General features: G+C 45.8%; 2 protein-coding genes across 3 annotated transcripts; one reads left to right on the forward strand and one right to left on the reverse strand.

Annotated features, from left to right (window-relative positions):
* Positions 1–4,833: 4,833 nt before the first annotated feature.
* Positions 4,834–13,725, forward strand: NAA10 (N-alpha-acetyltransferase 10, NatA catalytic subunit). Of its 2 annotated transcripts, none has more exons than XM_061567062.1 (8): positions 4,834–5,026; positions 6,466–6,564; positions 7,214–7,272; positions 7,848–7,893; positions 9,246–9,361; positions 10,429–10,473; positions 11,342–11,426; positions 12,759–13,725. In XM_061567062.1, exons 1-8 carry the CDS (start codon positions 5,006–5,008, stop codon positions 12,984–12,986), a joined length of 699 nt encoding a protein of 232 aa, XP_061423046.1. In that variant the 5' UTR covers positions 4,834–5,005; the 3' UTR covers positions 12,987–13,725. The 2 variants fall into 2 exon arrangements, with proteins under 2 accessions (XP_061423046.1, XP_061423047.1); XM_061567063.1 differs by having other exon boundaries at positions 12,795–13,725.
* A 2,483-nt stretch (positions 13,726–16,208) lies between these two features.
* On the reverse strand, positions 16,209–20,235 carry LOC133351786 (protein B4). Its single transcript, XM_061567312.1, has 4 exons — positions 19,864–20,235; positions 18,585–18,672; positions 17,392–17,468; positions 16,209–16,691 (listed from the first exon to the last, which is right to left on the reverse strand). The coding sequence occupies exons 1-4, from the start codon at positions 20,233–20,235 to the stop codon at positions 16,209–16,211; spliced, it is 1,020 nt and encodes a 339-aa protein (XP_061423296.1).
* Positions 20,236–26,847: the final 6,612 nt, after the last annotated feature.

Here is a 26,847-nt window from a genome sequence, read left to right on the forward strand (position 1 = left end):
ACTTGCACGTGTCCGTCATTTCAAAATAAATGTTTGGTGCCATGCCAGACCAAGTTCTGCGCAGTGGCTCCACCCATGTAGTGCTCTGTGGAGGCGAATATCTGAAAGCACAACATTGCATTTGTCTTAGCCGACCAACATTTACTGGCATAGATATCTGTTCAAGCGACTCGCGTTAAGGTCTATTTAGGCTAGGGATTTTCAAGCTCGCATCTTCATCCCCTATCAGCCTGGAGGGTTTGCTTCAGTAGTTATCACATGCATGATATATTCGTTAGTTTGCATGTGAGTGGACAAAACATGTGGACATTGCAAGGTGTAATGTTACAGTTGCAAGGACTGGAGTTTAGGAAGTTACGCATTTAAGTGACCTTTGCAGCATTCTATAGTATTTTTTGTATTGCACCAACCCACATTCATGTTTGTTTAGGGTTATAAAAATACACTGGAAAAAAACATTTATTTAAAAAAATAAAATGGAATGTTAAAGAAGTCGCTTTAATAGATTGCGATGAAATTCGACAGCGATTGCCTTTGTGGATATCCATGAAAGTGAATGGCGGTCGCTTTCATACAGTGTCAACTGTCGACGTTATGCAGATATTTTTGCCCCCCTATCGAGTGCTATCCTGTGCACGGCTCACGCTGGATTGCCAGGGGACATGGTGATGGGTACCTTTTTTGCGTTAACCTCTCCCAAATCTTGGCGCAAAGTTCATCACCCACCGGTGTCATGTGGGATGCTCCACTGCCAGGTTATTGCGGCTTTTCCTAAGAACAAAAGAAAATGCATTTTGACGTTTTTATTTCATGCGCTTCTCTGCATATGTTCTGTTTTTATTTGCTTCAAGCCGGCAGCGGTTTTTTTTTCAGGGTGACATCCACGAAATAGCTATGGGATGGGGGGAGGGGGTAGAGAAATGTTTGACAGCAGGTCATAATTTAAATTCTTTAAAAATAACGAGAAAATTAAAGGAAATGTGATTGTTGTGTGGAAAAAAGGTTGCAATAAATATTGCAAAAACTTCATAAACTCCAGGGCTTCCACTGCGTTTCAACATCACCCTTTGTAAGTGCCCACTACGCATTTGTATTGCCGAAGTTGTAAGTTGTAATGTAGTTTGGTGTCGTTTAATCGAGATGAGCAACCCGCATATCCTTTGGACGTGGCTGTCCGTCCCTCAACCAGCAAAACTTGTATTCGTATAGAGCCCCGTCTCTCCACATTTCTCTTGCCTTCTCTGTACTGTATGTAGCAATTTGTCTCGATTTCACGCTTTACCTTATTTCCATCTTTCTCAAATTCGATGTACCATCCTCCTTCCACGGTATCTAGCTCATTTCCCTCCCCTATCTCCCGGTTTCTCTCGTAATTCCCACTTCTCTGTTTCCCATCTCAATCTCACTTGCCTAATCATCTTCCCCTACTCTGCTTGTCACGTTCTCTCGCTGCCCTCTTTCCCTGTTGCTCTTTCCTCCGTTTAAAGGAACCGGGCTCGACAGACCAAACGGAAGAAACGAGGTGAGATCATACAGAAGAGACTCGAGTAGATAAAGTGTTACAGTTTCAGTTCATTTATTAGGTATAGCCCTGTGAGATGGCACGAACGAAACCCAGTAAAAACGAGTCCGTATGGATTAAACGGCCCAAATCGTTAAAACGGTAACCTTTGAAACGAATGGCTGTCCAAATCGTGACAATTAATTCTCGTGGGAACCTGTCTCGTACCGAATGCATTTTAAATGCCCATCTCGTCGAGACTTGCAACATGTTCGGCATAGCGAGCACTACAGCGTGCACACGTGCTGTGTGACGAGCCTTTTGTAAACCCTCTGCTGGAATGGAGACCTCCCCTCCCCATGCCTTTCGGGTAGTTTGACCTTCAGGAGGATGGCCAGTGCGGATTGCAGCTTGACCGGAGAGCAGAGACTTGGTTTAAGACGTCGGCTTTCGCGACCAATAGGGGCCGTCCATAAATGACGTAACGCACCTAGGGGGGGGGGGGGGGTGAGAAATGTGACGTCACATCAAAATGTGCAACTTTAAATAAATATAAAATTGTTATAACAATACTTAAACAGTGCAGCGCCACATTAAATACGCACTACAATGACAATAGTTGCAAGCGATTTGAAGCATTTTTTTTTATTTTCAAAATGGAAATATGGTTTTGGGGGGGCAGAGCTTTGTGACGTCATATTTGAGGGGGGGTCTGACTTTTTGTGACCCCGTGTGACGAGGGGGGGGTCAAAATAATCCAAAATCGCGTGACGTCATTTATGGACGGCCCCATAGCCATAATACGGGGGGGCGGGTGGGTTGGGTTAGATGGCGTAAATATAAATGTGCCATATTCTTGGTTCTTTCGGTAAAGTCACGTAGAAGGGAAACAACAAACTAATAAAAAATATATATATTTTTCCCTTCTACGTGACTTTACCGAAAGAACCAAGAAGATGAATCCGTGCAGTCACGAAAGCTTTAAATCAAAATAGAATATAGTATTGTTATCAGTATGACATAAATATACCAAGCTTGCAGTCGATACCACATTGGGAAGTGGGTTAAAATTGAGTTACAAGATTTGAGGATATGACAACACCAGAGTGAGTTAATAGAAAGCGTGTAAAAAGATTGTTTAAAATATTTCTTTTTATGATAGAATATAGTATTGTCATCAGTAAGACATAAGTATACCAAGTTTTCAGTCGATACCACATTGGGAAGTGGCTTAAAATTGAGTTACAAGATTTGAGGATACGACAACACCAGAGTGAGTTAATAGAAAGCGTGTAAAAAGATTGTTTAAAATATTTCTTTTTATGATAGAATATAGTATTGTCATCAGTAAGACATAAGTATACCAAGCTTGCAGTCGATACCACATTGGGAAGTGGCTTAAAATTGAGTTACAAGATTTGAGGATACGACAACACCAGAGTGAGTTAATAGAAAGCGTGTAAAAAGATTGTTTAAAATATTTCTTTTTATGATAGAATATAGTATTGTCATCAGTAAGACATAAGTATACCAAGCTTGCAGTCGATACCACATTGGGAAGTGGCTTAAAATTGAGTTACAAGATTTGAGGATACGACAACAACAGAGTTAGTTAATAGAAAGCGTGTAATAATAGCACGTGCGGAGTAGACCGCAGTGGTGCTGCAGTGCCGCCTGTTCGTCTTGGACATCCCTCGTCTTCCAAGGTGTTCGACGCTTCGTCATCTTGCTCGTCTCGTCTCGTCAAGGAGCAATATGACCCATCAAGCGAAGTACAGCGGCTTTTGGCTGCTGGCCATCGAACAAAAACGGCGGTCACCGCATCGCGCGCTTTCAGATGCGCTTCTGCGGCCGTCTGGAACGTTCTTCCGATATGAGGAAGCCACTGGAGCTATAAATCATGTAGATTGAAACCCGATTTCTTTAGAACTGGCTTTTGTGTTTAGTTTGTTGTCCTTCACCCGCACCTCCGATTAGCACGGTTGGCTACGTACCGTGCGAAATAAGTTCAACATACACACACGACTTTGAGTCACAAAGACAGCATCACGAAACTAACAAACGACCACGCAGGAAAGAGCTTCACCCGGGTCAGTCGGGACACACAAACCAGCAGCAGCAGCGACAACACACGCGCTGTCGTCACTGCTACAACATGTGTCTGTGTGGTTCTTGGGTTGGTCTAATCAGCCGCCTTGCGTGGCCACAAACCCTGCCCATCACTGCTGCCCATGGAGGATCATCAACACTCTGACCTCGTGGGGTCCCAGATGGCTGGGGAAGGTGGTGGTGGTGTGGGGGGGGGGGGGTGTGGGGGGGGGGTGTGGGGGGGGGGTGGTGGTGGTGGTGAGGGGTGGTGGTGGTGAGGGATGGTGGTGGTGTGGGTGGTGGTGGAGGGGTGGGTGGTGGTGAGGGGTGGTGGTGGTGGTGGTGAGGGATGGTGGTGGTGGAGGGGTGGGTGGTGGTGAGGGGTGGGTGGTGGTGGAGGGGTGGGTGGTGGTGGTGTGGGGGGGTGGTGGTGGTGAGGGGTGGTGGTGGTGGTGAGGGGTGGTGGTGGTGGAGGTGGAGGGGTGGGTGGTGGTGGAGGGGTGGGGGTGGTGGTGGAGGGGTGGGTGGTGGTGGTGGTGGTGGAGGGGTGGTGGAGGGGTGGGTGGTGGTAAGGGTGGGGTGGTGGTGGTGGAGGGGTGGGTGGTGGTGGAGGGGTGGATTGTGTGGTGGTGGTGGAGGGGTGGTGGAGGGGTGGGTGGTGGTGGTGGAGGGGTGGGTGGTGGTGGTGGAGGGGTGGGTGGTGGTGAGGGGTGAGTGGTGGTGGTGGAGGGGTGGGTGGTGGTGAGGGGTGGTGGAGGGGTGGGTGGTGGGGTGGTGGAGGGGTGGTGGGGTGGTGTGGGGGGTGGGTGGGGGGTGGTGGTGGGGGTGGTGGTGGGGGTGGTGGTGGTTAGTAAGGGTGGTGGTGGAGGGGTGGTGGAGGGGTGGGTGCTGGTAAGGGTGGGGTGGTGGTGAGGGGTGGTGGAGGGGTGGTGGGGTGGTGTGGGGGTGGGTGGGGGGTGGTGGGGGTGGTGGTGGGGGTGGTGGTGGTTAGTAAGGGTGGTGGTGGAGGGGTGGTGGAGGGGTGGGTGCTGGTAAGGGTGGGGTGGTGGTGGGTGGGGGTGGTGGTTAGTAAGGGTGGTGGTTGCGGTGGTGGAGTGGGTGGTGGTGGTGGTTGTGGTGCTGGGGGGGTGGGTGGGGGTGGTGGTTAGTAAGGGTGGGGGGGGGGGTGCTGGTGAAGGGGGCGGGGCTAGTAAACCAGGCGCCAGCCGTGGCCACCCCCGTGACGTCACCTCACTTGCGGGGTCCTTCGCTCCGCTGTGAACTAGTCGAGGGGCAGGCGGCGTGGGGGTGATCGTCGCTTCGTCTCTCTCGGCGTCTCTCTCCGTCTCTCTCCTCCTCCTCTCTCTGTCCGCGAGACGTTTCGTCTCTCCTCGTGCCGGGTTGTCCACTGCCACTACGACCCAGAGAAGCTCCACCATGAACATTCGGAACGCCAGGGTGAGAGTTGGCCAGAGGTCCGGGCCTCGTGCGGCCAGGCCCGAATCAATCATCTCAATTCATTCTTAATTCATTCATTCCGAGTTATTGATTGTGAGTTGTCAAACTCGCGTATCAAAGTCATTCGTGCATCAACTTACTTCCTTCCGAACTAGTGTATAAAGCCTGCTGCCTTCGCCGGGCAAAGGTGTTTCAATAAGGATAATAAATAAGCTGGAATGATTTGTTACAATTTGTATCGATGATCAGACACTTAACAACTACTAAAATGTTGATGTTTCCGCAAAAAGACAAAAAAATGTTGACTTGATTCAACTTGTTATACTTAAAGACGTACCCATCATAAACTGTTCAATTTAAATATTCCTTTTTTTGTTATTAGAAAGAAATAATTACGAACTTAATACTCCGTTTTGAACATAAAATGCTTTTTTTTTCGTTAAAAACCGCTTTATTCCGAAATATCTCAAAAGACTAAAAATAGATCAATGGTTCTCGCTTTAATAGTATTTGCTGTTTAACGCTCTATCAAGCAAAACAATCCAGCAATCTTATATTTTTTACGGTTTTTAAATGACACGCACAAACATGTTTATGGGGGCACTTAAAATCAGATTTGGGGACTTTGAAATTAAAAAATCTCAGATTTTTCAGATTTTTTTTCTATTTGTGACCTAAAAGTACCAAATATCAGCTTTCTCCCTTGTCGGGAAGTACCCTGGAGGTTTTTAAGACATACATACAGATTAAGGTCTGTATTGAAATAGATATACTGCGCCTGCAGTGATCTACGTGTTGTGAAAAAGGGTCGTTGCCCGAAACGTAATTTTTTAAGGCAGTGTTATTGATCAAGGTGTTGATTTTTTGTGGTCATGATCAATACAGGCAATCTATTGTAAGCCACTGACAATCACAAACATGAATGCGAAACCGAGTTTGTGTTAAACATATCTCAAGAGTCGAGGCCGGCCGTATTGACACCTGATCTGCTTGACACAAATGAACCACGATAACTACCTGATCTCGTCAATGAGTATAACCAATCACGTGAACTCCGCTTTATCCTCGCAGTAGCAGCGGCTCTTTGCTGCTGGCCATCGAACAAAGTCACCGCATCGCGCGCTTTCAGATGCGCTTCTGTGGCCGTCTGGAACGCTCTTCCCGCCGATATTAGGAAACCACTGGAGCTGAGCACTTTTCAATCATCTCGCTTGACAATCTCAGTTCTTTAGAACTGAGATTGTCTCTGGTGTGGACCAATCAATTTCAAGGACAATGCATATATATACAATCTCAGTTCTTTAGAACTGAGATTGTGTTTAGTTTGTTCTTCCCCCGCACCTCTGATGAACACTGTTGGCTACGTACGGTGCGAAAGAAGTTCAGCATACATCATCATCTGATTTGCCTTTCTCTGTGTTCCCACCTCGTGCTCGCAGCCCGAGGACCTCATGAACATGCAGCACTGCAACCTGCTGTGCCTGCCTGAGAACTACCAGATGAAGTACTACTTTTACCATGGGCTTTCCTGGCCCCAGGTGACGTAATAATGCAGTTACACAGCAAAAGTAGTCGTGTCCAAACATATGAACCTTATGGCGGAACCCCGGAGTCCCGAATTAACGGAAGTCTAAATCGTAATTAATACATTTTTGGCGACTCCGTCACACCGCGCACATAAACGCCGCGACCTTTTACAAGGAATCATGTTTACATTAACCACAATACCTGCGGTCAGAATGAGTTGTGCGCCTTTTGGTGTCATCTGGTCGAACACCATATGAGACTAGGCTCTAAGGAAAGCTGTCTCTGGTGTGGACCAATCAATTTCAAGGACAATGCATATATTATCATAGTGTGTTTTTTGTTTGCATTCTGACCGCAGGTTATTGTGGTTAATGTAAACATGATTCCTTTTAAAAAGGTTTAAGTTTTTTGGCCAGAAAAAAGGGGGAAAAAACTATTATATTTTGGTACTGGCAAAAAGGAGGCCTTTAGTATGTACTTGCGTAGACCCCGGTTTTTCATAGGCGGTCATCTACACCCTCCGACTCCATGCAGGTGCAGTCAGTGACCACCATTTGAACTACTCACGCCTAGTTTTGGATATGCTATTAAAATAAACACTGATGCGGCCTTCACATAATAATGTGCCAATATTAACATTTTCATCCATGTGTACTGTAGCTCTCGTACGTGGCCGAGGATGAAAATGGCAAGATTGTGGGCTACGTGCTGGCGAAAATGTAAGCGATATTTATATTTGGAGCCTTTGTTTAGTCATTGCTGCTTGTTTATGTGAAATAGGTGGTTTGGTTAGTTTAGAAGATACGTAATCTGATACTTAAGAAACTCAAGTGTTGGCAATAATACAGGTTGCTATTGAAAAAGCGATTCTTAGCTCAGTGGGCCTCACTCCAATTCAACTGACTCACTGATTTCCCATCACTTTGTTAATTAACCGTTTCAGTACTGACTGGCCCTTTAAATCCAGTGGGTAGGTTAAATCGAAATTCAGAAGATATTGAGAAAGTTAACATCCTGCTTAGATTTTGAGTCTGGACTTGCACGCACGACTGGGACGAGGCCGTGGGTGTTTGGGGGGGGGAGGTTGGAAATAATACAGGACTGATTTTAACACAAAGCACATTCAATTTATATAATTCCTTCAATTGTAGCTATATAATTAAACCAAACAATCGGAATTGGAGTTAGCACGTGCGTTTTGATGTTTTTATGTGGTGATGTTTTACTCGTATTGATCTTTTGCATGCAAGGTGTTAATTGTGCGGTGGCTCTGCTCTTTTTGTAACTCATGCAGGGAGGAGGACCCAGACGATGCCCCACATGGCCACATCACCTCCCTGGTGAGCGGGGGGGGGGTAGTGAAGTCACAGCACCACCACATTTATAACCACCCCACGCTCCACGGTTACTCAAGAATGCACAATGGACTTGCAATCCAGAGGTTCTCGGTTTGATCTACCGGCACAGCAGTTTAAATGATGGGTAGGTTTCTTAAATTCCACGGCCTATGTTCACCCGGCAGTATAAATGGGTACGCCACAATTGTGTGTGGTGGGGACAAAAGTGTGGGTGCTTCCGCATTTACCAAGACGTCTGTCTGGCCTGCGGGAAGATTAGTCTAAATTACTTGGGGGGGGGGGGGATGAACAGAGCTATTACGTACACTTTCTGAACCTTGTCCATCGAATTTTCCAGGGGGAAGGTTGTGGGGTTGTTGCATCGGTAGCAGCAGCATCATCAACAGCTTGTGTGTTCAATCTAGATTTGTGTGTTCAATCTAGATTTGTGTGTTCAATCTAGATTTGTGTGTTCAATCTAGATTTGTGTGTTCAATCTAGATTTGTGTGTTCAATCTAGATTTGTGTGTTCAATCTAGATTTGTGTGTTCAATCTAGATTTGTGTGTTCAATCTAGATTTGTGCGTTCAATCTAGATTTGTGTGTTCAATCTAGATTTGTGTGTTCAATCTAGATATGTGTGTTCAATCTAGATTTGTGTGTTCAATCTAGATTTGTGCGTTCAATCTAGATATGTGTGTTCAATCTAGATTTGTGTGTTCAATCTAGATATGTGTGTTCAATCTAGATTTGTGTGTTCAATCTAGATTTGTGCGTTCAATCTAGATTTGTGTGTTCAATCTAGATTTGTGTGTTCAATCTAGATATGTGTGTTCAATCTAGATTTGTGTGTTCAATCTAGATTTGTGCGTTCAATCTAGATTTGTGTGTTCAATCTAGATATGTGTGTTCAATCTAGATTTGTGTGTTCAATCTAGATTTGTGCGTTCAATCTAGATTTGTGTGTTCAATCTAGATATGTGTGTTCAATCTAGATATGTGTGTTCAATCTAGATTTGTGTGTTCAATCTAGATTTGTGCGTTCAATCTAGATTTGTGTGTTCAATCTAGATATGTGTGTTCAATCTAGATTTGCGCGTTCAATCTAGATATGCGTGTTCAATCTAGATTTGTGTGTTCAATCTAGATTTGCGTGTTCAATCTAGATTTGCGTGTTCAATCTAGATTTGCGCGTTCAATCTAGATTTGTGCGTTCAATCTAGATTTGCGTGTTCAATCTAGATTTGCGTGTTCAATCTAGATTTGTGCGTTCAATCTAGATTTGTGTGTTCAATCTAGATGTGTGTTCAATCTAGATTTGTGTGTTGTCTCCGTTGCTGCTTTCCCGGCGTCAGGCGGTGAAGCGCTCGCACCGGCGGTTGGGCCTGGCACAGAAGCTGATGGACCAGGCATCGCGTGCCATGATCGAAAACTTCAACGCCAAATACGTGTCCCTGCACGTCCGCAAGAGGTGAGCGCTCGGGCCACGCCATGGCTTTGCAGCCATGCCGCTGTGCAGGTTGATGACCATCGCATAGAACCCACTGGTTTCTTAGCACCGGAGTAGCTTGTGATTGACATTGTAGCGTACTGATGAGCAATGCTTTAGTCCTCCTTTTCTCGTTCAGAAAACATTGTTGCGGTTACTGGTAGGCATATTATTATCCATTGATCAAAAGTGATTTCGACTCTCACGGTCCTTGAATTGAGCTGTGCCCGTGAGATTTGATTATTTACTCCTGGGGAAAAGTACATGCAAAATGTGATAATTAGGCTCGTGGAACAACTGAGATGAAGCGAACAGAAGAGAACATACGAGACAGATAACACGAATAAGGCAGGCCTAACGAGAGACATACATTGCTGTTTAAATCCAACCGCGATTATTAATCGTGGCCATTCATGGAATTGTGGTGGTGGATGGGTTCAGTGTGAAAAGCAACAACACAAGAAACGTGCATTTAGAGTATTTGGTTGCTATAAATTTCCACGTGATTAGCCACTTTGTTGAGCTATCATTTGTGGCCAGGTCACTTCTAAACACTATAAATCCTTTATATGCGTGGCGGCTAGAGACTTCTCGTCCTCTGGCTTGAGATGGCTGCCACCTATGGGTCAGATGATTTTCTGCCAGTATTAAGCAATTGGTAATTAAATATTTAATTTGTTTTCCCTAAACAGTGTAAAATTTTGGAAAAAAAAATTCACGAACATTAATTGTCTCGCACAACGAATCTGTGTGGAAAATGTCAGCTCGATTGGATCACGGGAAGTGGGTTAAAAAACGACCGAAAGATTTGCACGGTCGTAAGCAAGCAAGCACGCAAGCAAGCGAACTTAATATAAAGGATTTAAAAAAGAGCTATACAGCTCAGTGGGCATTACCTGGTAAAATAAAAAGAGTTTAGTTTTATATGCATATCAACGGCTCAGTGGTACTGAACAGGTAAGGTGGTCCCAAGAGAGACCACAGCATGGGAGTTAATGCGTGGTCAGAGTAGAATTGTACAAATGAAATCACTCTCCTTTCCTCTGCAGCAACCGGGCAGCTCTGCACCTCTACTCCAACACGCTCAAGTTTCAGTAAGTGGGACCATTTTACATTCGTGGTATAAATTGATGCATGGTTATGTTTGTTGAACTTCTTTCGCACCGTACGTAGCCAACTGTGCTAATCGGAGGTGCCGGAGATGTTACCGATTACAAACTTGTAAACACGTTTTAGGTAATAGTCACTGTCAAATTCCGTTTGTCGTTATAAAAACCGCTGAAAATTAACTACAGGAATTGATTAAAGACGTTTGCAAAGTGTCCTGCCCCGAGCCCAATGTAAGTGTGCTCGGAACAGGGACACGACGCGATAAGGAACGACTGTCAGTGGACGAGACATTGACCGTCGTGGAATGATGGCCCCACCGTGGAGATGGAATCATGAGATCAGCAAATGCGCAGATGGAACTTTTGCAAGTTAAAACTATGGGGGATGGTGCCGCCAAGGGGAGGCCTTCAGTTGTGGACGTAGCATTACTGATTGTAATGATGATGACTCTGTGTAACACCCAAGTGTCAATCAATGTATATATAACATTTTCTTGCTGTGGTTGTCACACCTGATGATGATTGCTTGTGTTGCAATCGAAACGTTGTGATTTAATTTACTTATTTTTATTTATTTTTTACTTTTTTCACCTACGTGACTTTACCGAAAGAACCAAAGAGTATGGATCCTTGCAGTCACGAAAACATCAAATCTAGAATGAATGTATCTTGCTTTTTATTTCATTAGATTCCTTTAAATGTGTTGGAGGAACACAGGCACGAATGGCCGATGGCTTATTCACTTACTCGTGCAAAAACGGGCTTACGTTGATTTGCGCCTACGTGGTTGTCGGCGTGTTGTGTCAACGTTCCATCTCTCCCACCTCTTCCCCGCCCCTCCTGGTCACGGCAGAGTCAGTGAAGTGGAGCCCAAATACTATGCCGACGGGGAAGATGCTTACGCCATGAAGAGAGACCTGGCACAGATGGGTGATGAGGTGAGAGAGCCTTTGCCCCAACACTGACAGCTGCTCGTTTCCAGTCGGGTAAACCTCATAACTCGTTCTGTATTTTTCGTCAATGTGCGTACAGCCCGCAGCATGCATACCAATTTCTGCCAATCACTCCAGTTGCCCCAAACTCCCTTCATCGGCTCCTGTTAACTACAGGAAGTCGTAGGTTGGATCCCTACCCTGCCACTGGCTGTATATTTGGAGTTTGCATGTTCTCCCCATGGTCGCGTGGATTTTTCTCCAGGTTCTCTGGTTTTTCCCTCCACATTTATAAACATGTATGTCAAACGTCTTTCTCACCGTACGTAGCCAACCATGCTAGAGTGTTTGGCTGGTAGAAATTTGCACGTGATAAGCCACTTCGTTGAGCTTTTATTTGTGGTCAGGCTGCTTCTGAAAAAGAGTTATATAGCTGAGTGGGCCTTACCTGGTAAAATAGAAAAAAAGTTTAGTTTAGTCTTTTTCACCCTTCTAGAACTTTCTCTGTCTTTCCACCAATCCCCTTCGTTTTGCTCGAACGCTCCTCCAACTGACCCCTCGTTTACAATTCACATTTTCCGGGCTTGTCCAAATTAATCTCTCCACAATCTTATTTGGGTGTTTCATCATGACCCACTCCCCCCCCCCCAATCAGATTACGTGCTCCTTACGTCAGCTGTCCATGTGAGAGATCGCCAATGGGAAGTGAGCACAATTATTTCAACTGACAAGTCGTTTGACTATATTAATCACTTATTTATTTGCTTTAGAGGATTTTCTTCTCGCAGTCCCTTATATGTGTTTACACATTTGCAATAAATAATATTGTTTAAATGACAGTTGGCATAGCCGAAGATCCACGGATGTTTCATTACATCATCGTCTCCGTTTTTATTCACCCCAAATATGCCCAAATAAAAAATGTCACAACTGGCTTATTTCGTGTAATTCTCTGTCTTGTTCCCCTCTCGGAAATGCTGCTCCCTAACTGCGCGTCGCTTCTCTCGGCAAATCACGGCCCAGCGGTAGAGCACTCGTCGCTTGTTGCAGAGGTTCAGGGTTTGAATCTGGCAGGCCGACCCCGGTTATACTACGGGTCTATTAACTGTAAAATAAAATACAAAAAGGAACAATAGCTGTCTGTAAAGCTCAGTGTCTTGAGTTTGACCAATAACCAAACATCGCCATCTCCCTCTGCTCTCAGTGACAATAAACAAACGCCGCTAGTTTTTATTTCTCTACCTACGTTACTTTACCGAAAGAACCAAGGAGTACATAAACACCAACATTATTCGTCACTTTCCTCGTACCTCTTCTTAACCTGTGCCCGTCGTACAGCTGCGCAAGCTGAACATCAAGACCGATACCCCTCAGGCGCTGATGACGCCGCCGCCAACGCCGTCGGGGCAGGCCGAGTCCAAGGCGGCGGCCTCCATCGCGGCGGGTCGACGCGGCGCCCGCGACGGCGCCGACGACTGCAGCGGCGGCGACAGCAAGGACGCGAGCGAGGCCACGTGCAGCACGGACCTCAAGGACAGCTCCGAGGCGTCCGACTCGGCCTCGTGAAGACCCACCCCCCCATCCTGGTCCTTCCATCGGCCGTCCTTCGTGCAGACCCCCCCCCCCTCCTCTCCTCCCCCTCGGCGCGTCTGGTCTGTTCTGGATTCGAGGCACGGCCGCTCACGAGTCTTGTCCACCACAGGGGTGGGGAGGGCACGGGGCACTCAGTCTGGTACACCCGGCGTCCACGCGAGGCCTCCGACTTGGGATACGGTGGCACCCCCCCCCCCCCCGCCGATTTTGTTTGATCGAGTTTAGTTCCTGAAGAAGCTTCCGGCACGTGGTGTGAAACATCGGACATCGTGAGGAATAGCACCACGGTACAACCCCAAATAAACATCAAGAACGATATTTATCCATCACTGCAAGTGTGTTATTTGTGACAATCTAGTACTGGAGGGGAATATTTGAGCAGGCAAGACTTTTTCGAATTTTGGCTTGTTCCTTTCACTGCAAGGAAGGGCCTCTTGCAGTCGTGAGTATTCATGCTTGGCATTTCCAAAGTGTTTTTTTTAATCCGATTTGGCCTTCAAGGAAAATGTTCCCCACCTTAAAATCAACAGCTTGTGAAGAAAACTTGCAAGAATTATCCTGTACTGCTCTTGAGTAAATTGTCCCAAAGTTTTGCAGGTCCTGTGGTTGAGTCCCCCCCCCCCTCCCTTCGTGGCAAGCTTGATATGACTAACAATGGGCTGTTGTGCAGTGCCTGCTGGAATAAACGTGTGAAGGGTGAGACTTTGGTCAATGTGAAAAGCCACGTGTCATGAGTGTTGAGTGATGGGGATGGCAAATGGGCTGGCGATTGAGAGCTTTAAATTTACATTTTTGGTAACTTGAGAAATAGGGCTTTTCCTGAGCCTTTCACTAAATCCTTATAGTTATTGCAAGCAAATGCATTCTTTCTTGAAGCCATTGCTTAAAATTACATCCTTGGAGGTTATGAACTTTCTGTAAACAGTATTACTGATTTAAAGCTTTCGTGACTGCAGGGATTCATCTTGTTGGTTCTTTCGGTAAAGTCACGTAGAAGGGAAATAATAAAAATAAAACATGATGAAAAAACATATAAAATAGTTAATTCATTTGATTATATTTCGATTTAAAGCATTCGTGACTGCAGGGATTCATCTTCTTGGTTCTTTCGGTAAAGTCACGTAGAAGGGAAGTAATAAAATAATACAAATAAAACATAATAAAATTATTCTTAAGACGTTTCGGCCACAACGCAAGCAGCCGTCCTCAGGTGAAAACCAGGTCCGTCGGAGGCGACAGTCTGAATGAAACAGCACACGAGCTTGGAGCATATATATAAGTTGGGCGCCTTGACAAAGGAATTTGCATATCAAGAGGAATTTAGCATATTTATGGGAAATGCAGGAATGTGATTAGTACTACATATGCAGGATTAACAGCATCAAAGGGAGCTGCAGGTGCTGCTGCTGCAGTTTCTGCTGCTGCTGCAGTTGCTACCTTATCCATTTTAATATAACACTGTATTATTCTACCCACCCTAATGTGTATCACACTGCTATATATTTACTATACAATTACGACACCATACATTACTCTGCACACTGTACCATGCCAGTGAGTGGAACACGGTCTGAAAGTCACCGTAAAACGTGAACAATCCGTTAAGATTCGGATCTTAACCGATTGTGTATTGCCTCCAAAACGTTATTTTTATTAATTTTACCTACGTGACTTTACCAAAAGAACTAAGAGTATGGACACAATCCCGTGGTTTGGTGTAACCAGGAGGTTCCTACCAGTACCAGCCCTTTGTGTAGTTATACCTGCTCTTCATTTAAACTTGGGCCTCACCCATTTCCTCAGTTCATTTTCACACTTGCACCACACGGACAAATGCACCACCATTTGTATAATCAGTGTAATGGAGGTTTGTTACCGTCACTAAATTGCTGAAATCTTGTTCATGGACTCGACTTCCCATGTGTGGTGGGGGCTCTGCATCATCTCAGTGAGCCTATGAAGTTTGCTCAAGTGTAGCGTAACAAGCCACTAGCAGCATAGAGCAAGGGCAATGGAACATTTGAGTTCGTTCCTTCCTAGGCAAATAGGGCCTTACCATCTTGAGTTTTAGGGCCGTATATAAACTATGGTTGGGTATTTCTAGCAGACAGTCATGCGTCAATTTTTTCTCAACCACTGCCACATTTAATGTATCATTGCATTCAACTCCGTGTATTCAAATGCTTTTTGCAAATTACACGGGGCAAGTATTGGCATCTTCTTCTTGGTTCTTTCGGTAAAGTCCCGTAGAAGGGACTTTACCTTCTACGTGACTTTACCGAAAGAACCAAGAAGACGAATCCCTGCAGTCACGAAGGCTTTAAATCGAAATTTATTGGCATCTTGCAACTAAAACATGGTTTCAAAGCAAATGAACATGGTGCAACTCAACCATTGTAAAATCAGCACTTTGATTTGCTGTTGGTATTCTGGACATCCCACAAGGACTGCAAAGTCAATGGAGAGAGAGAGATTATAAAAGTTTATTTCATGGATGTAAATGCAATGAAAACCTTCGACTGGGATGGTTGCCATATGAACTTCCAAACAAGTCCCTGCGGTCAAAGGTTAAGATTCGTGTCTGGGCTTTCACATGAAGACAAAAGGTCTTCCAGCTTGCACCACGTATCTGTAAATGTAGATTATGCAAGTATCTAAATATGGATTAACTACCCAGGTTTGTTTGGAAAGTGGTTTACATTGCATAGCTCACGATTTATTAAACATCCAAATTCCACTTTAAGGACTAGACACGTAAACACCACCTTTTAGCTTCCAAAAATGTTCAGCAAAATGTTAAAACTACAAAAATTTTGCCCATGCCATGTTTGATAAAGCTACGAGTCTGGCATAGTCCTTGAAAGTAACGCAGGGGTGATCAGACAGAACCTCACAGCATTGCTACCACCTTACTGCGTGCAAAAGGGTCAGCCTGGGCACACCTTTAAGTGCCTCCGTTTCCGTGCTGCATACAGTTTCTGCTTTAGGTTACAGGACGGGTTCAATTTTGAAATGGTACTATTTATAGCACCTTACAAGTGTTCCAGAGCAGCAATAAAAAGTTGAATTCTTTATTTTAAAAAAAAGGCAATATTGAACAATTACAAAACTAAGATCTGGATACAATGTTTTAGTGCAATTAAAAAAAACTATGGCGTTGAAATTCACAGAACATTAAGCACCCGCTCCTGTTGCTCAGGCCGCTGGCTTCCGTTCCACTTTTACTTTTTTTGGTGCAGCTTCCTTTTTGGGGGCAACAGCCCTGGGCTTTTTAACCTTCGCTTCATCAGCGTCAATCTTTACCACCTTAACCCGTGCAGTTTTCATTACCGTTGGTTTGGTCTTCTTGGGCACTTTTGCTTTCGTGCCATGGCTCTCGTCATCATCATCACCAGCAGCATCACCACCAGTCTCCACAGCCGCAGGCAAAACCTTGGCTCCTCGCTTTGCAGTCGTCTTCTTGGCTCGAGGTGCCTTGGCATTTAATTCCGCCTCCTTGCCCGCGTTTTTGGAGCCAAGTTTCAGAACGGCCAGGGAGGTCCGCTTTTTCACGACCTTTTTCTTCTCGACTATTGTAGTCTTCAGCTTGGCCGGCTTCGCTTTGGTTGCGTTGGTTAAAGAGTCGCTGGAAGAGGCGGTGGCTTCGAGTTTAGCGTCCACCTTTGGTTTTTTTGCACGCTGAAAAAAAAAGACAATCGGCAAGGCTTATATCCCCATTGTATGCATGAAGGCCACATTTGACGCAGAACATGGCAGTGCAGCAAAATCATTGCATTATACTACGCTCCAAGTTCACGCCGTGTCGTCGCCCATCCGCATTGGTGAAGTATGGTTAACCCCCCCTCCCCCACACTTGATCCGCATGGCACGAGGCCCTTGCCCAAAGTATACAAGTGCACATGCACAGCGTGTCATTGGTTAAGGAAAATGGTCAAAAGTGCACGTTTCCTATTAGCGGGCTGAGTCCGTAACGCCAAACTACTGCATACTCCGTTACACGAGAGAATAAGCTGGACAGGCCCCCCCCCCCCCCCCACTGGTATGTACATTTGGGAGCCCACCGAAATGTACACGGCTTTCATCATGTAAACGTTAACATTAATGCAAACAAATGGTACCGTTAAATTTTCATTTAAAGCTTTCGTGACTCCAGGGATTCATATTCTTGGTTCTTTCGGTAAAGTCACGTAGAAGGGAAATGATAAAATAGAAATATCAGTTTAGTTTTTATAGTTTTATACATTTGTGATTTAATTATTTCCCTTCTACGTGACTTTACCAAAAGAACCAAGAAAATTGTACAGTCTTGAAAGTGGCGTGTGCCCCAGCTATTAAAGCTGCCGATTAATACATCGCAACTCCCGGTCCATCAGCTCACCTCGGTGGCCGATGCGTCGACTTTCACAGCTGCTGAAGCTTTTGCAGCCTTCGGAGCTTTCGCCTTTTTGGTGGCTCCTAAAGGTCACAAGAACACAATTGCAACGGGTTCGTCGTATGCAAGTAGCCATAACGTACATTAAAGTTAGTCATTTATTATTACATAGACTGAAAACTAGCCAACCAAGATTTAATTTTCATTAAAAAGAGAATGTCTTTCAAGCCAAGAATTGAGGCATGGTCAGCTGTTTACACGAGTCACAACATCGTTTTATGGTCAAGTCAGTGCACAATGCCATCAAGTACTGTGTTATGTTAACGCATTTGTGAATGCGAGCATTGCACTTGGCCTGAAGGAAGAAAAGTGTTCCATACGCGGCTCAAATTTTGACGCCGAAGAGTGAGAGACTTGACGGTTCATTGCAGAGGGAGGACGGGGGGAGCTGCTGCTGTATTCCAAGCACACTTCAGATAAACTCCTAGGTTTTTGCTCCCAAACAGTGTGCCAAGACCAAGCTTCCTGTGGTTTTTCTAGGGAGGCGGTCTTAAAAATTACTCGTTGCTAGTTTGATTTGTGCTTGCAAACACAATGCCAACTGTCAATTTTTTGGTGTCTGCAACTTAAGGACCAATTCTTGTCCTCAAGTGCCCTTACACCAAAGAGCCCGACTTGTCTGGCTCCCAATAAAGTTAACCAATTAAGGGGAGATGGCAACTACCTCGCCTGGTATACAGGAGGTCGTGGGTTCGAGCCAGAACCGACGCCTGTATATTTAGAGTTTGCATGTTCTTCCCATGGTAGCGTAGATTTCTCCCAGTCCTCCAGTTTACCACTCTCCACAGTTTAGACACATGCTTGAAGTGGAATTGGCAACAAGCCACTTCGTAGAACTATCAATTGTGGCCCAGTTGCTTCTAAAAAGCTATAAAACTTCCTGAGCCTTACGTGGTAAAAAAAATGTAATTGCTTTAAAACATGGGCCCGATTGCAAAGAATTAAAAAGTCTTCCCTGTTCAAATTTCCACCTCCCCTACATTAGCACTGCACCCGAGCCCCTCCGATGTACTTGTAGCAGCAGCACTGCTCCTACCCACGGCAAAACCTAAACCTCTGCATTGAATGCTGGCAGCTCAAAGACGCCAAGCAGATTCCCAGGGCAACCAGCCTTCTCTCCTGGCCCAAGGCCCACTTGCCTGCTTGGGCCTCCACGAGGGCCTCTTCCACATTGCCATCTACAGCAGCCTTCAGCTTCTTCACCTTTGTTGCAACCGGCTTCCCGAGCTGGTGGTGGGTTAGGGGAGGACAAGGACGAGGGAGAGAGCCAAGAGTAAATAGTGTGTAGGGTAGATGGAACTACATTCCGTGATGGGGGGGGGGGTGTCACCTGAATTTGGGCAACGCAAAACCCACATTAGGACCATTCCAAAATATGGTCGTGTAAGGCTGGGAATGTACGACCCATGGTACTATGCGTAGATAACGTACAAGTCATGTAACCAGAACACTTTTAAAAAGTTGGTCAATTTATTTTAAATAAAGTGTGAGAACTTACTTTCTATGCTCATTTCCAACCCAATAACCCTTTATATATTACAGTGCACTGCAGAGTTAGATTTTTAACCACAATTGCCGCTTGTAATGTTTAGTCGGCTTCATTTTGGCAGACAACTTGCGGCTCCATTTTACGCTGGCCTTTGTAGCGAGAGTCTTGGCAATATCCGGCAATTCGGTCTCCAAAAGTGAGGTTCAGCATTACGGCTACCAAGCCACTGACTACGCATCCCACACCTCAGGTAGCAACCTACAAACTCCAAAAACAAACATTGAGGATATTATCCATCCACCTCAAGAATTCCAGCATCAACCTTAGGTTTATAAAAGATTCAAAGCGCCTGCCTTCCCCTCCACCCGGCCAGGCACATCGCAACACCAACAAACCCGCCCACAAACCGAGACAAAGCGAGCGATCTCATCCGCGGGTACGTGGCCATGCCGCAGGGGCTACGCGCGGAGATATATTTTTAAGTGAAATTATATCATGCATTAGTCATTGGCGAATATTATGAAATCTGCCAATATACGGAAAATTAGAACAATCTAAAAAGACCTTTCTGAACGCATTTGCTCGTCAATGTTTGCAAGGGTAACCAGCGAGCGAGAATAAATTACGTGACGCATTTAGCGTCCGCTTATTTAATTTTCTGTATTCGCTTGCAGTTACTTAAGAGTTGGGATGCTTTAAGGGATGGCACAACTAGACTAAGAGTCACTTTAATTATTTAGTACATTTAAATCGGAACAATGTTGGGCCCAGGATTTCTGGGTTGAAACAAAAATAAACGAATGCGAAATTGTAGCCGTCGGTCCGAATTTACGGACAAATTTATTTTTTATTAGCAACCAAATCTAAAATTGCCGTTGAGAACCACCCAAACCGAGCATGCCACACACCGCACCACCACCTCTGCCCACCTTATAGCGGCCAACAGCCGAGGAGATCTCCGGGTTGACCCCACCAGGGCGCACCAGGACTCCCGTGGCCAAGCCTTTAGCCAGGGCGTTCTTGAGCAGCCGCTTCAGCCGGACCTGGTCCACGTCCGGGTGACAACTGACGACATGGGAGCGGATGGCAATCACGGAGGCGCCCTTCCGACCGGCGAGCTCACGCACGGCGTCTACGGCCATGGTCAACGTGTCGGGCGGCTTGGTCGCCTTCTGCAGGTTGGCAAGAGCCTGCACTGGTCCCGGTTTGACGGTGCCACTTTTGGCGGTGGTGGTGGTGGTGGTGGTCTTCGGAGGCTGAGCGTTCTCAGGGTCGGCGATGTCTTTGGGGAAGCCCACCATTGTGATTAGCACGCGCAGCACAACTTAAGAGAAATGTTACCGATTAAAAGAACACGATCGTGCTCTGTGATAGCAGTGGTGGTGGCAGACCACACTCCACAAAGCGAACGTGTTTCGCAATGCGCGCTACGGATCTCTGTGCTGCGAGATCATCCCCTTAAATATCATCGGGGGCGCGCGTGCGTCAGCTGTGCTGCTCCTGATCAAGCGATTAAACGCACGTGGATCAATTAGCGTGTTACAATGCATCTAGCGTCGGTAAAGTGGTGGTGATGTGTGCCCTGATTGAATTTTTATTTATTACAAATGTCACCAGACGTCCTTCATTATTGCCCAGCTCCTCCCCCACCCCCCCGTGTCCATCTTCACGGTGATAAACGAAGAACGCATCACAGATGACTTGTGCGTGGGTGAAGTCACTGCTTTGAATCAACTCGAGACGATAGAACGCGTGACACTTGCACGGACAATGGTTCACTAATCGGTACTATTTAATCACCGCAATCACAATTTAAAATCACCGTCGTCTGTGGCTTGACCACGAGAGTGTGAACTTGTAGGTGATCTGCCTCGACATCGACAGCCGGACTCAAGAGGGGGAGGAAGACCGCAGTCAGAGCGTCACCACCAATTTGAAGGGCACACGATCGATTCAACTCCCGTGCACCACTCACCCACGACACACACCGTCTCGGACAAAGGAGATTGTAATCCACCCCCACCACCTCCCACACCCTCCCATAATAATTAATTAGGTGGTTGATAACATAATTGGCCAAGCATGTTCGCTCCATCACGCGAGTTTTTATAATGGGCGACGATTAAACGGGCCCCCCCTCTTTTGGAATGGTGGCACAGTGGTTGGTTGTGGGTGGGTGGCTTTAGCCGAGCACGATTTGGTCAGCCTGGGCCACATCCCCGATGTGATACTATAATGTTAATGTCTTTGTTTTATTTTCCAGGAATTGGTGACACGTGGTGTGTGTGTGTACATTTATTTGACGTCCATAAAAACAACTAGATTATTGTTGTAATTTTCGGGGCGGGCCCGTGAGAATTCGCGATGGAAGAGATTGTTCCCGTGAAGCCGTCGACTCGGTCTCTAAGGCAAGGCTTCAGTCAACAATACACAGAGGTGAGCGCGCAATTACACTGAAAAACGAAACCTTTAAAACTTTTTAATTTCACCAAGCGACCTGTATGCCGCTTTTGTCAAAAGGCGACTTGGGGCTTATCGTGCGGAGATTTCTCGTAGCCAAATAATAATTCTCATCATCATCGGCAGCAGCAGCCATCCTCAATCTACTGCTGGATGGTTGCTTGGGAGAAGTGCCTTCATCCAGCAGTGGATGCAAGTCCCCAGGTATAGTTGAGAATGTAAATCCACTCGATCATCGGTAATACTATTTCCACTGCTGCATGAAGGCCTCCCCCATGCGCAGCTCGTCGTTAATTCGATGTAACAATTCGTGTCGCACCTGCAGGCGACTGATTGTTGCCGCTCCGTCTCGTTGCCGTGCTAACTCTGTGCATCACCACTGGTGGTCCGGAGAGAAGCTTCATTTAGGGTCTCGCAGTCGCTTTAAGTCACAAGCCGCGTGTAAAGGTTTAGACCCGCACCAACACGTGTCACATACAGCTCTCTGCCCACTACAGTAAAAACAAATGTTGCTGTTGGTTGTCCCACCTGATGACGGAAGCTTGTGTTGCCTCCGAAACGTCGTGGTTTAGTAATTTTTTTTCACCTACGTGACTTTACCGAAAGAACCAAAGAGTGGATCCTTGCAGTCACGAAAACTTCAAATTTAGAAGTAACATATATATATATTGCCTGGGGTTGGCGATGTTAGTTCGGGTGCTGATACTAATCAATATTTCTTAATGCCTAATCGAATTTCTGTAGTCGAACTTTAACCAAATCTAAGCTAAGCAGGTTTGAGCCTTTGGGGGGGGGGAGGGGTTAGCGCTTGGATGGGCGAGTAACGTGCGTAACAGGTGCTATAGGCTGCGTGTGGTTCTGTTGTGAGCAGCAAAAATACAAGTGGGGGGCAAAATCCATTGTCACTTCTTGCAGCTCTCTGCTCCCCGCCTCCACCCACCCGCCTTCACCAGCGTGGTGAAGTATGGCCAACATTTATTTTATTACAAAAACTTATATTTTATCAAACAATGCCCAATGGAGCTCTAGTGTGTAGCTCTTTATCAGAAGCGATGTGGCCGCTAATGACGGCTCCACGAAAGTGGCTCATCACGTGCCACTTTATAGCAGCCGAATACTCTGAAACGCGCGTTGATCCTCATTGTGGAGGGAGATCCTGCGTTGGAGTCCCAGGAAAGCCGGCCTTTGTGGAATCCGCTTCCCGAGCGAGTGTGGCGAGTTTATATTGGGAAGTGTGGCCGTCAATGACGACGATGCACCAGTGGCGTAGTAATCTCCTCGGGGGTTGCGACATATCGGTCAGCTGGGGCCCCCAATATTTGATTTGTCTCGCACCAAGGCTATTGTATATCGCAGCTCCTCTTCTCTAATCCCCATCGCATCAGTTTTCCACGGTGCAAAGAGAACAACAACTTAACTCGTGGTGATTGTCTAGGGGGGGGCCCAACTCGTAGCTTTGGCCACCGAAGGGGGGGGGAGACATCCCCTGCCCCCCCCCCTGTTCGTTACGCTGCTGCTACAAACTCCCACCCAGTGGGGGGGGGTCATTGACCCCAGTGGCTCTGAAATAAAAGCATATTTAATTTCTTTAGATATGAAAAAAATCTACAGCCCATCGGCCACATGGCCTTGTGGGAGTTGCATCTTAATTGATCATTTTTTTCCCCGTATTTTTTATTGTATTTATTTATTTTTTACCTGCGTGACTTTACCGAAAAAACCAAAGAGTATGATTCAACACGAGCAAAGCTCTGGACCGGTTTTGACTTTACCTGTCTCATCAGCAGGGTTATGGTGGGGGGGGGGCATCCTTGTCCTGACCACCGTGTGTTCGTGACAGACGAATAAGAGGATCGAGGACCTGCAGGCGATCATCACGGCTCGCTCGTTCAACAAGAAGAAACTCCTCGGCACGAAGCTGCCCTCGTCCAAACCAGCGCAGGTTCCAGAAACGTATTTGCGACTTCCTTGCGTGGAGAGGAGGGCTTTGTTTGCATGTATACCAATGGGACCTTTTTGAAAGGGGGGTCATAAAGAAAGGTGGAGCTTCTCTGGTGAAAAGACGATGCGTATATCGTCAGAGCATGTTTTTTGGAATGTTTTGGCCACATGTTCGTGTGGGTGAATGCAGACTTGACGCCTTGGAATGGGTATTTTATTTGGTATTTGAACCTCTTAACACCTGTTTTATTTTTCGATTTAAAGCTTTCGTGACTGCAGGGATTCATCATCTTGGTTCTTTATTTTATTACTTCCCTTCTACGTGACTTTACCGAAAGAACCAAGATGACCTGTTTTATTGCTGGAGAGGGTAACGCCGATATTCGTATTATTTCTTCAGAGGGATTTTAAGTTTGCAGTCCTCCATTTAGGCAACAATGGTCCAGTTAAAATTATATTTTTTTATGTTTTTATTATTTCAGTAGGATCCTGGTGACGAACACAAACATGTGTGTAGGGGAAGGTGGGGGGGGGGGGATACAGAATCGATGGCCAAGTTTAATCAATCCCTCTGCCCGCGTCGACCCAGTGGTGTTAATGGGTTGATCGATCGGCCAGATCACGTGTGGTGGGGTAAAGTGTGGGCATAACACCCTCTCACCTCTTCCAGTACGGAAGAGTAGGCCAAAACACGTGGGGGGGGGGGGGGGCTCTAAGCATTTGCTTTCTTTTCTTCTGCCTCGTCCGCCAGGCCTGCCTCTCCCCATCACCGCCGTCTCCTCTCTCTCCAACCCTGACTTTGTTTAAATTCGCTTTGAGCAATGACGATTGTCCCTGTTACGAGATAACCGGTGGGATTAATAGATGATCTGTTTTTCTATATTTGTATGTTTATGCAGAAATTATTTGTCGCGTTTATAGATCTGTAGTCATTTTGTTCGTACGTTAAAGAGTACGTTAAAGAGTACGTTAAAGAGTACGTTAAAGAGTACGTTAAAGAGTACGTTAAAGAGTACGTTAAAGAGTACGTTAGAGTACGTTAAAGAGTACGTTAAAGAGTACGTTAAAGAGTACGTTAAAGAGTACGTTAAAGAGTACGTTAAAGAGTACGTTAAAGAGTACGTTAAAGAGTACGTTAAAGAGTACGTTAAAGAGTACGTTAAAGAGTACGTTAAAGAGTACGTTAAAGAGTACGTTAAAGAGTACGTTAAAGAGTACGTTAAAGAGTACGTTAAAGAGTACGTTAAAGAGTACGTTAAAGAGTACGTTAAAGAGTACGTTAAAGAGTACGTTAAAGAGTACGTTAAAGAGTACGTTAAAGAGTACGTTAAAGAGTACGTTAAAGAGTACGTTAAAGAGTACGTTAAAGAGTACGTTAAAGAGTACGTTAAAGAGTACGTTAAAGAGTACGTTAAAGAGTACGTTAAAGAGTACGTTAAAGAGTACGTTAAAGAGTACGTTAAAGAGTACGTTAAAGAGTACGTTAAAGAGTACGTTAAAGAGTACGTTAAAGAGTACGTTAAAGAGTACGTTAAAGAGTACGTTAAAGAGTACGTTAAAGAGTACGTTAAAGAGTACGTTAAAGAGTACGTTAAAGAGTACGTTAAAGAGTACGTTAAAGAGTACGTTAAAGAGTACGTTAAAGAGTACGTTAAAGAGTACGTTAAAGAGTACGTTAAAGAGTACGTTAAAGAGTACGTTAAAGAGTACGTTAAAGAGTACGTTAAAGAGTACGTTAAAGAGTACGTTAAAGAGTACGTTAAAGAGTACGTTAAAGTACTCTCCAAACACTTGGAGATGTAATGACACTTGAAGCGAATTAAAAAGGACGAGATGACGACAACGATGATGATGATGCTGACCATGATGAAGCCATAATCATCTGGCTTCAACACTGGATGAGAAAGCAATGTTGTATTTGTGCGTATGCTCGCTCGCGTAACAGGTCCCTTCAGATGGCAACCAACGGAGCGTCACGCAGACGATGCATAACGACAATGGAGATGCTGGAGGAGGTGGTGGTGGTGGAGGTTGCAGTGATGACGGGCGGACGACCGTGACTCAGCTTGGCGAGGAGGTGGCTACGGTGGAGACGGCCCCGGACACGGATCAGACGTGGGAGAGACGCGGCACGTTTTTCGTCTTTCCGCAAGGTCTGCGATATGATCCCCAGAGCTGCTCCAACCGGGACGACGCCTCTCCACAGGTAACGGGGTAACAGGGAGGTGTCTGGTCTCGGCCAGGAGTCGGCAATCTGGTGGCTTCAGAGGCGTGTGCGGCTCTCGGTGACTGCTTCATGACGCCGTTTGTTAAGGACGGCCGGCTCGTAATTCAGTGCATTGTGGTTATAACCGAATTCGAAAATCGCAATTTTTTTAGTAGTTTGGTTGTCGACCCCTGGTCTAGATGAGCGACGCGTTACCAATTTGTGGATTCATTTTAAAAATTCCACTCAATGGGGGGGCATGGAGCATGGGTTGGACGGCGTAAAAAAAACGCATTTTCGGATCGCTGGGGACAAGTAAATGTGTTTAAATTTATTACAAGTTCCATTTGAGATGTTTTTAACATTGTTGATCTGCATTCGTGAACTAAAATAAGTTGATGATAAGCGAAACATTTTAATGTTTCAACTTGAACATGTTATCATTATAACGCCGAATTCTTTAGTTCCATTCATTGTACGAAAGTTTTTCACCATTATGTACAGCTGTGATCAAATATTGCGGTCAATGTGCAACAGGTCTCGGTCTTTTTCACATTCAAATGTAAAAAGTCTGCCACTTGATACATTTGTACGACGCGCAGCGCACTTGGAGGGGGGTGCCGCTTGTGGTGTAGTGGTCATCAACACTAGACTAGCAATGCCGAGATCATCGGTTCGATCTCCCGGCCCAGAAGCTGCAACAATGGTGCACGTTTCTTGATTCCCCGCCCCCCAACTCCCCGCCCAATAATATCAATGAATACACACCACAGCCGATCTGGAGCGCGTGTGTGGTAGAAAAGTGTGGCTCATCCCACTTCCACGCAGGACATCTTGCCAGGAGGGAAGAGTTAGCCAAATGCCCGCTAGTCGGAGTGTTTTAATGGAGGCCCTTCTACCAGCAGTGACATGAGAAAAATATTGCGGCACTGTTTCATACCTCTAAATATTTGGTTAATGGATTCGAATTATGAAATGATGATTACGGTAACATGCCCAAAGTGGCTTTAATGCAACACCGGATGAGAAAGCGACCTTGTGTTTGTGTGCGCGCGCGCTTGTGTGCGATCTACGGCGCGTCGATAAGAGTCCGCTGCATGAATGCGAGTCGATCCAGAAGGTGAGCAACGGCTCGGGTCTACACACGGGTGTGTGTATGTGTGTGCAGCAGCAGCAACAGCAGTGTTGGTTAAGTTTGAAAGCCAGCTTGGACAGGATTGCGGCAAAACTTGGGCCACTTTTCACCCAGGAAACTGGTGGTGGTGATGGTGATGAAGACGGCGGTGGAGGCGATGTGTGGGCGAGG

The sequence above is a fragment of the Lethenteron reissneri genome, chromosome 38 (genome assembly GCF_015708825.2).
Source record: "Lethenteron reissneri isolate LAM-NWPU_2019-01 chromosome 38, ASM1570882v1, whole genome shotgun sequence".
NCBI lineage: Eukaryota > Metazoa > Chordata > Hyperoartia > Petromyzontiformes > Petromyzontidae > Lethenteron > Lethenteron reissneri.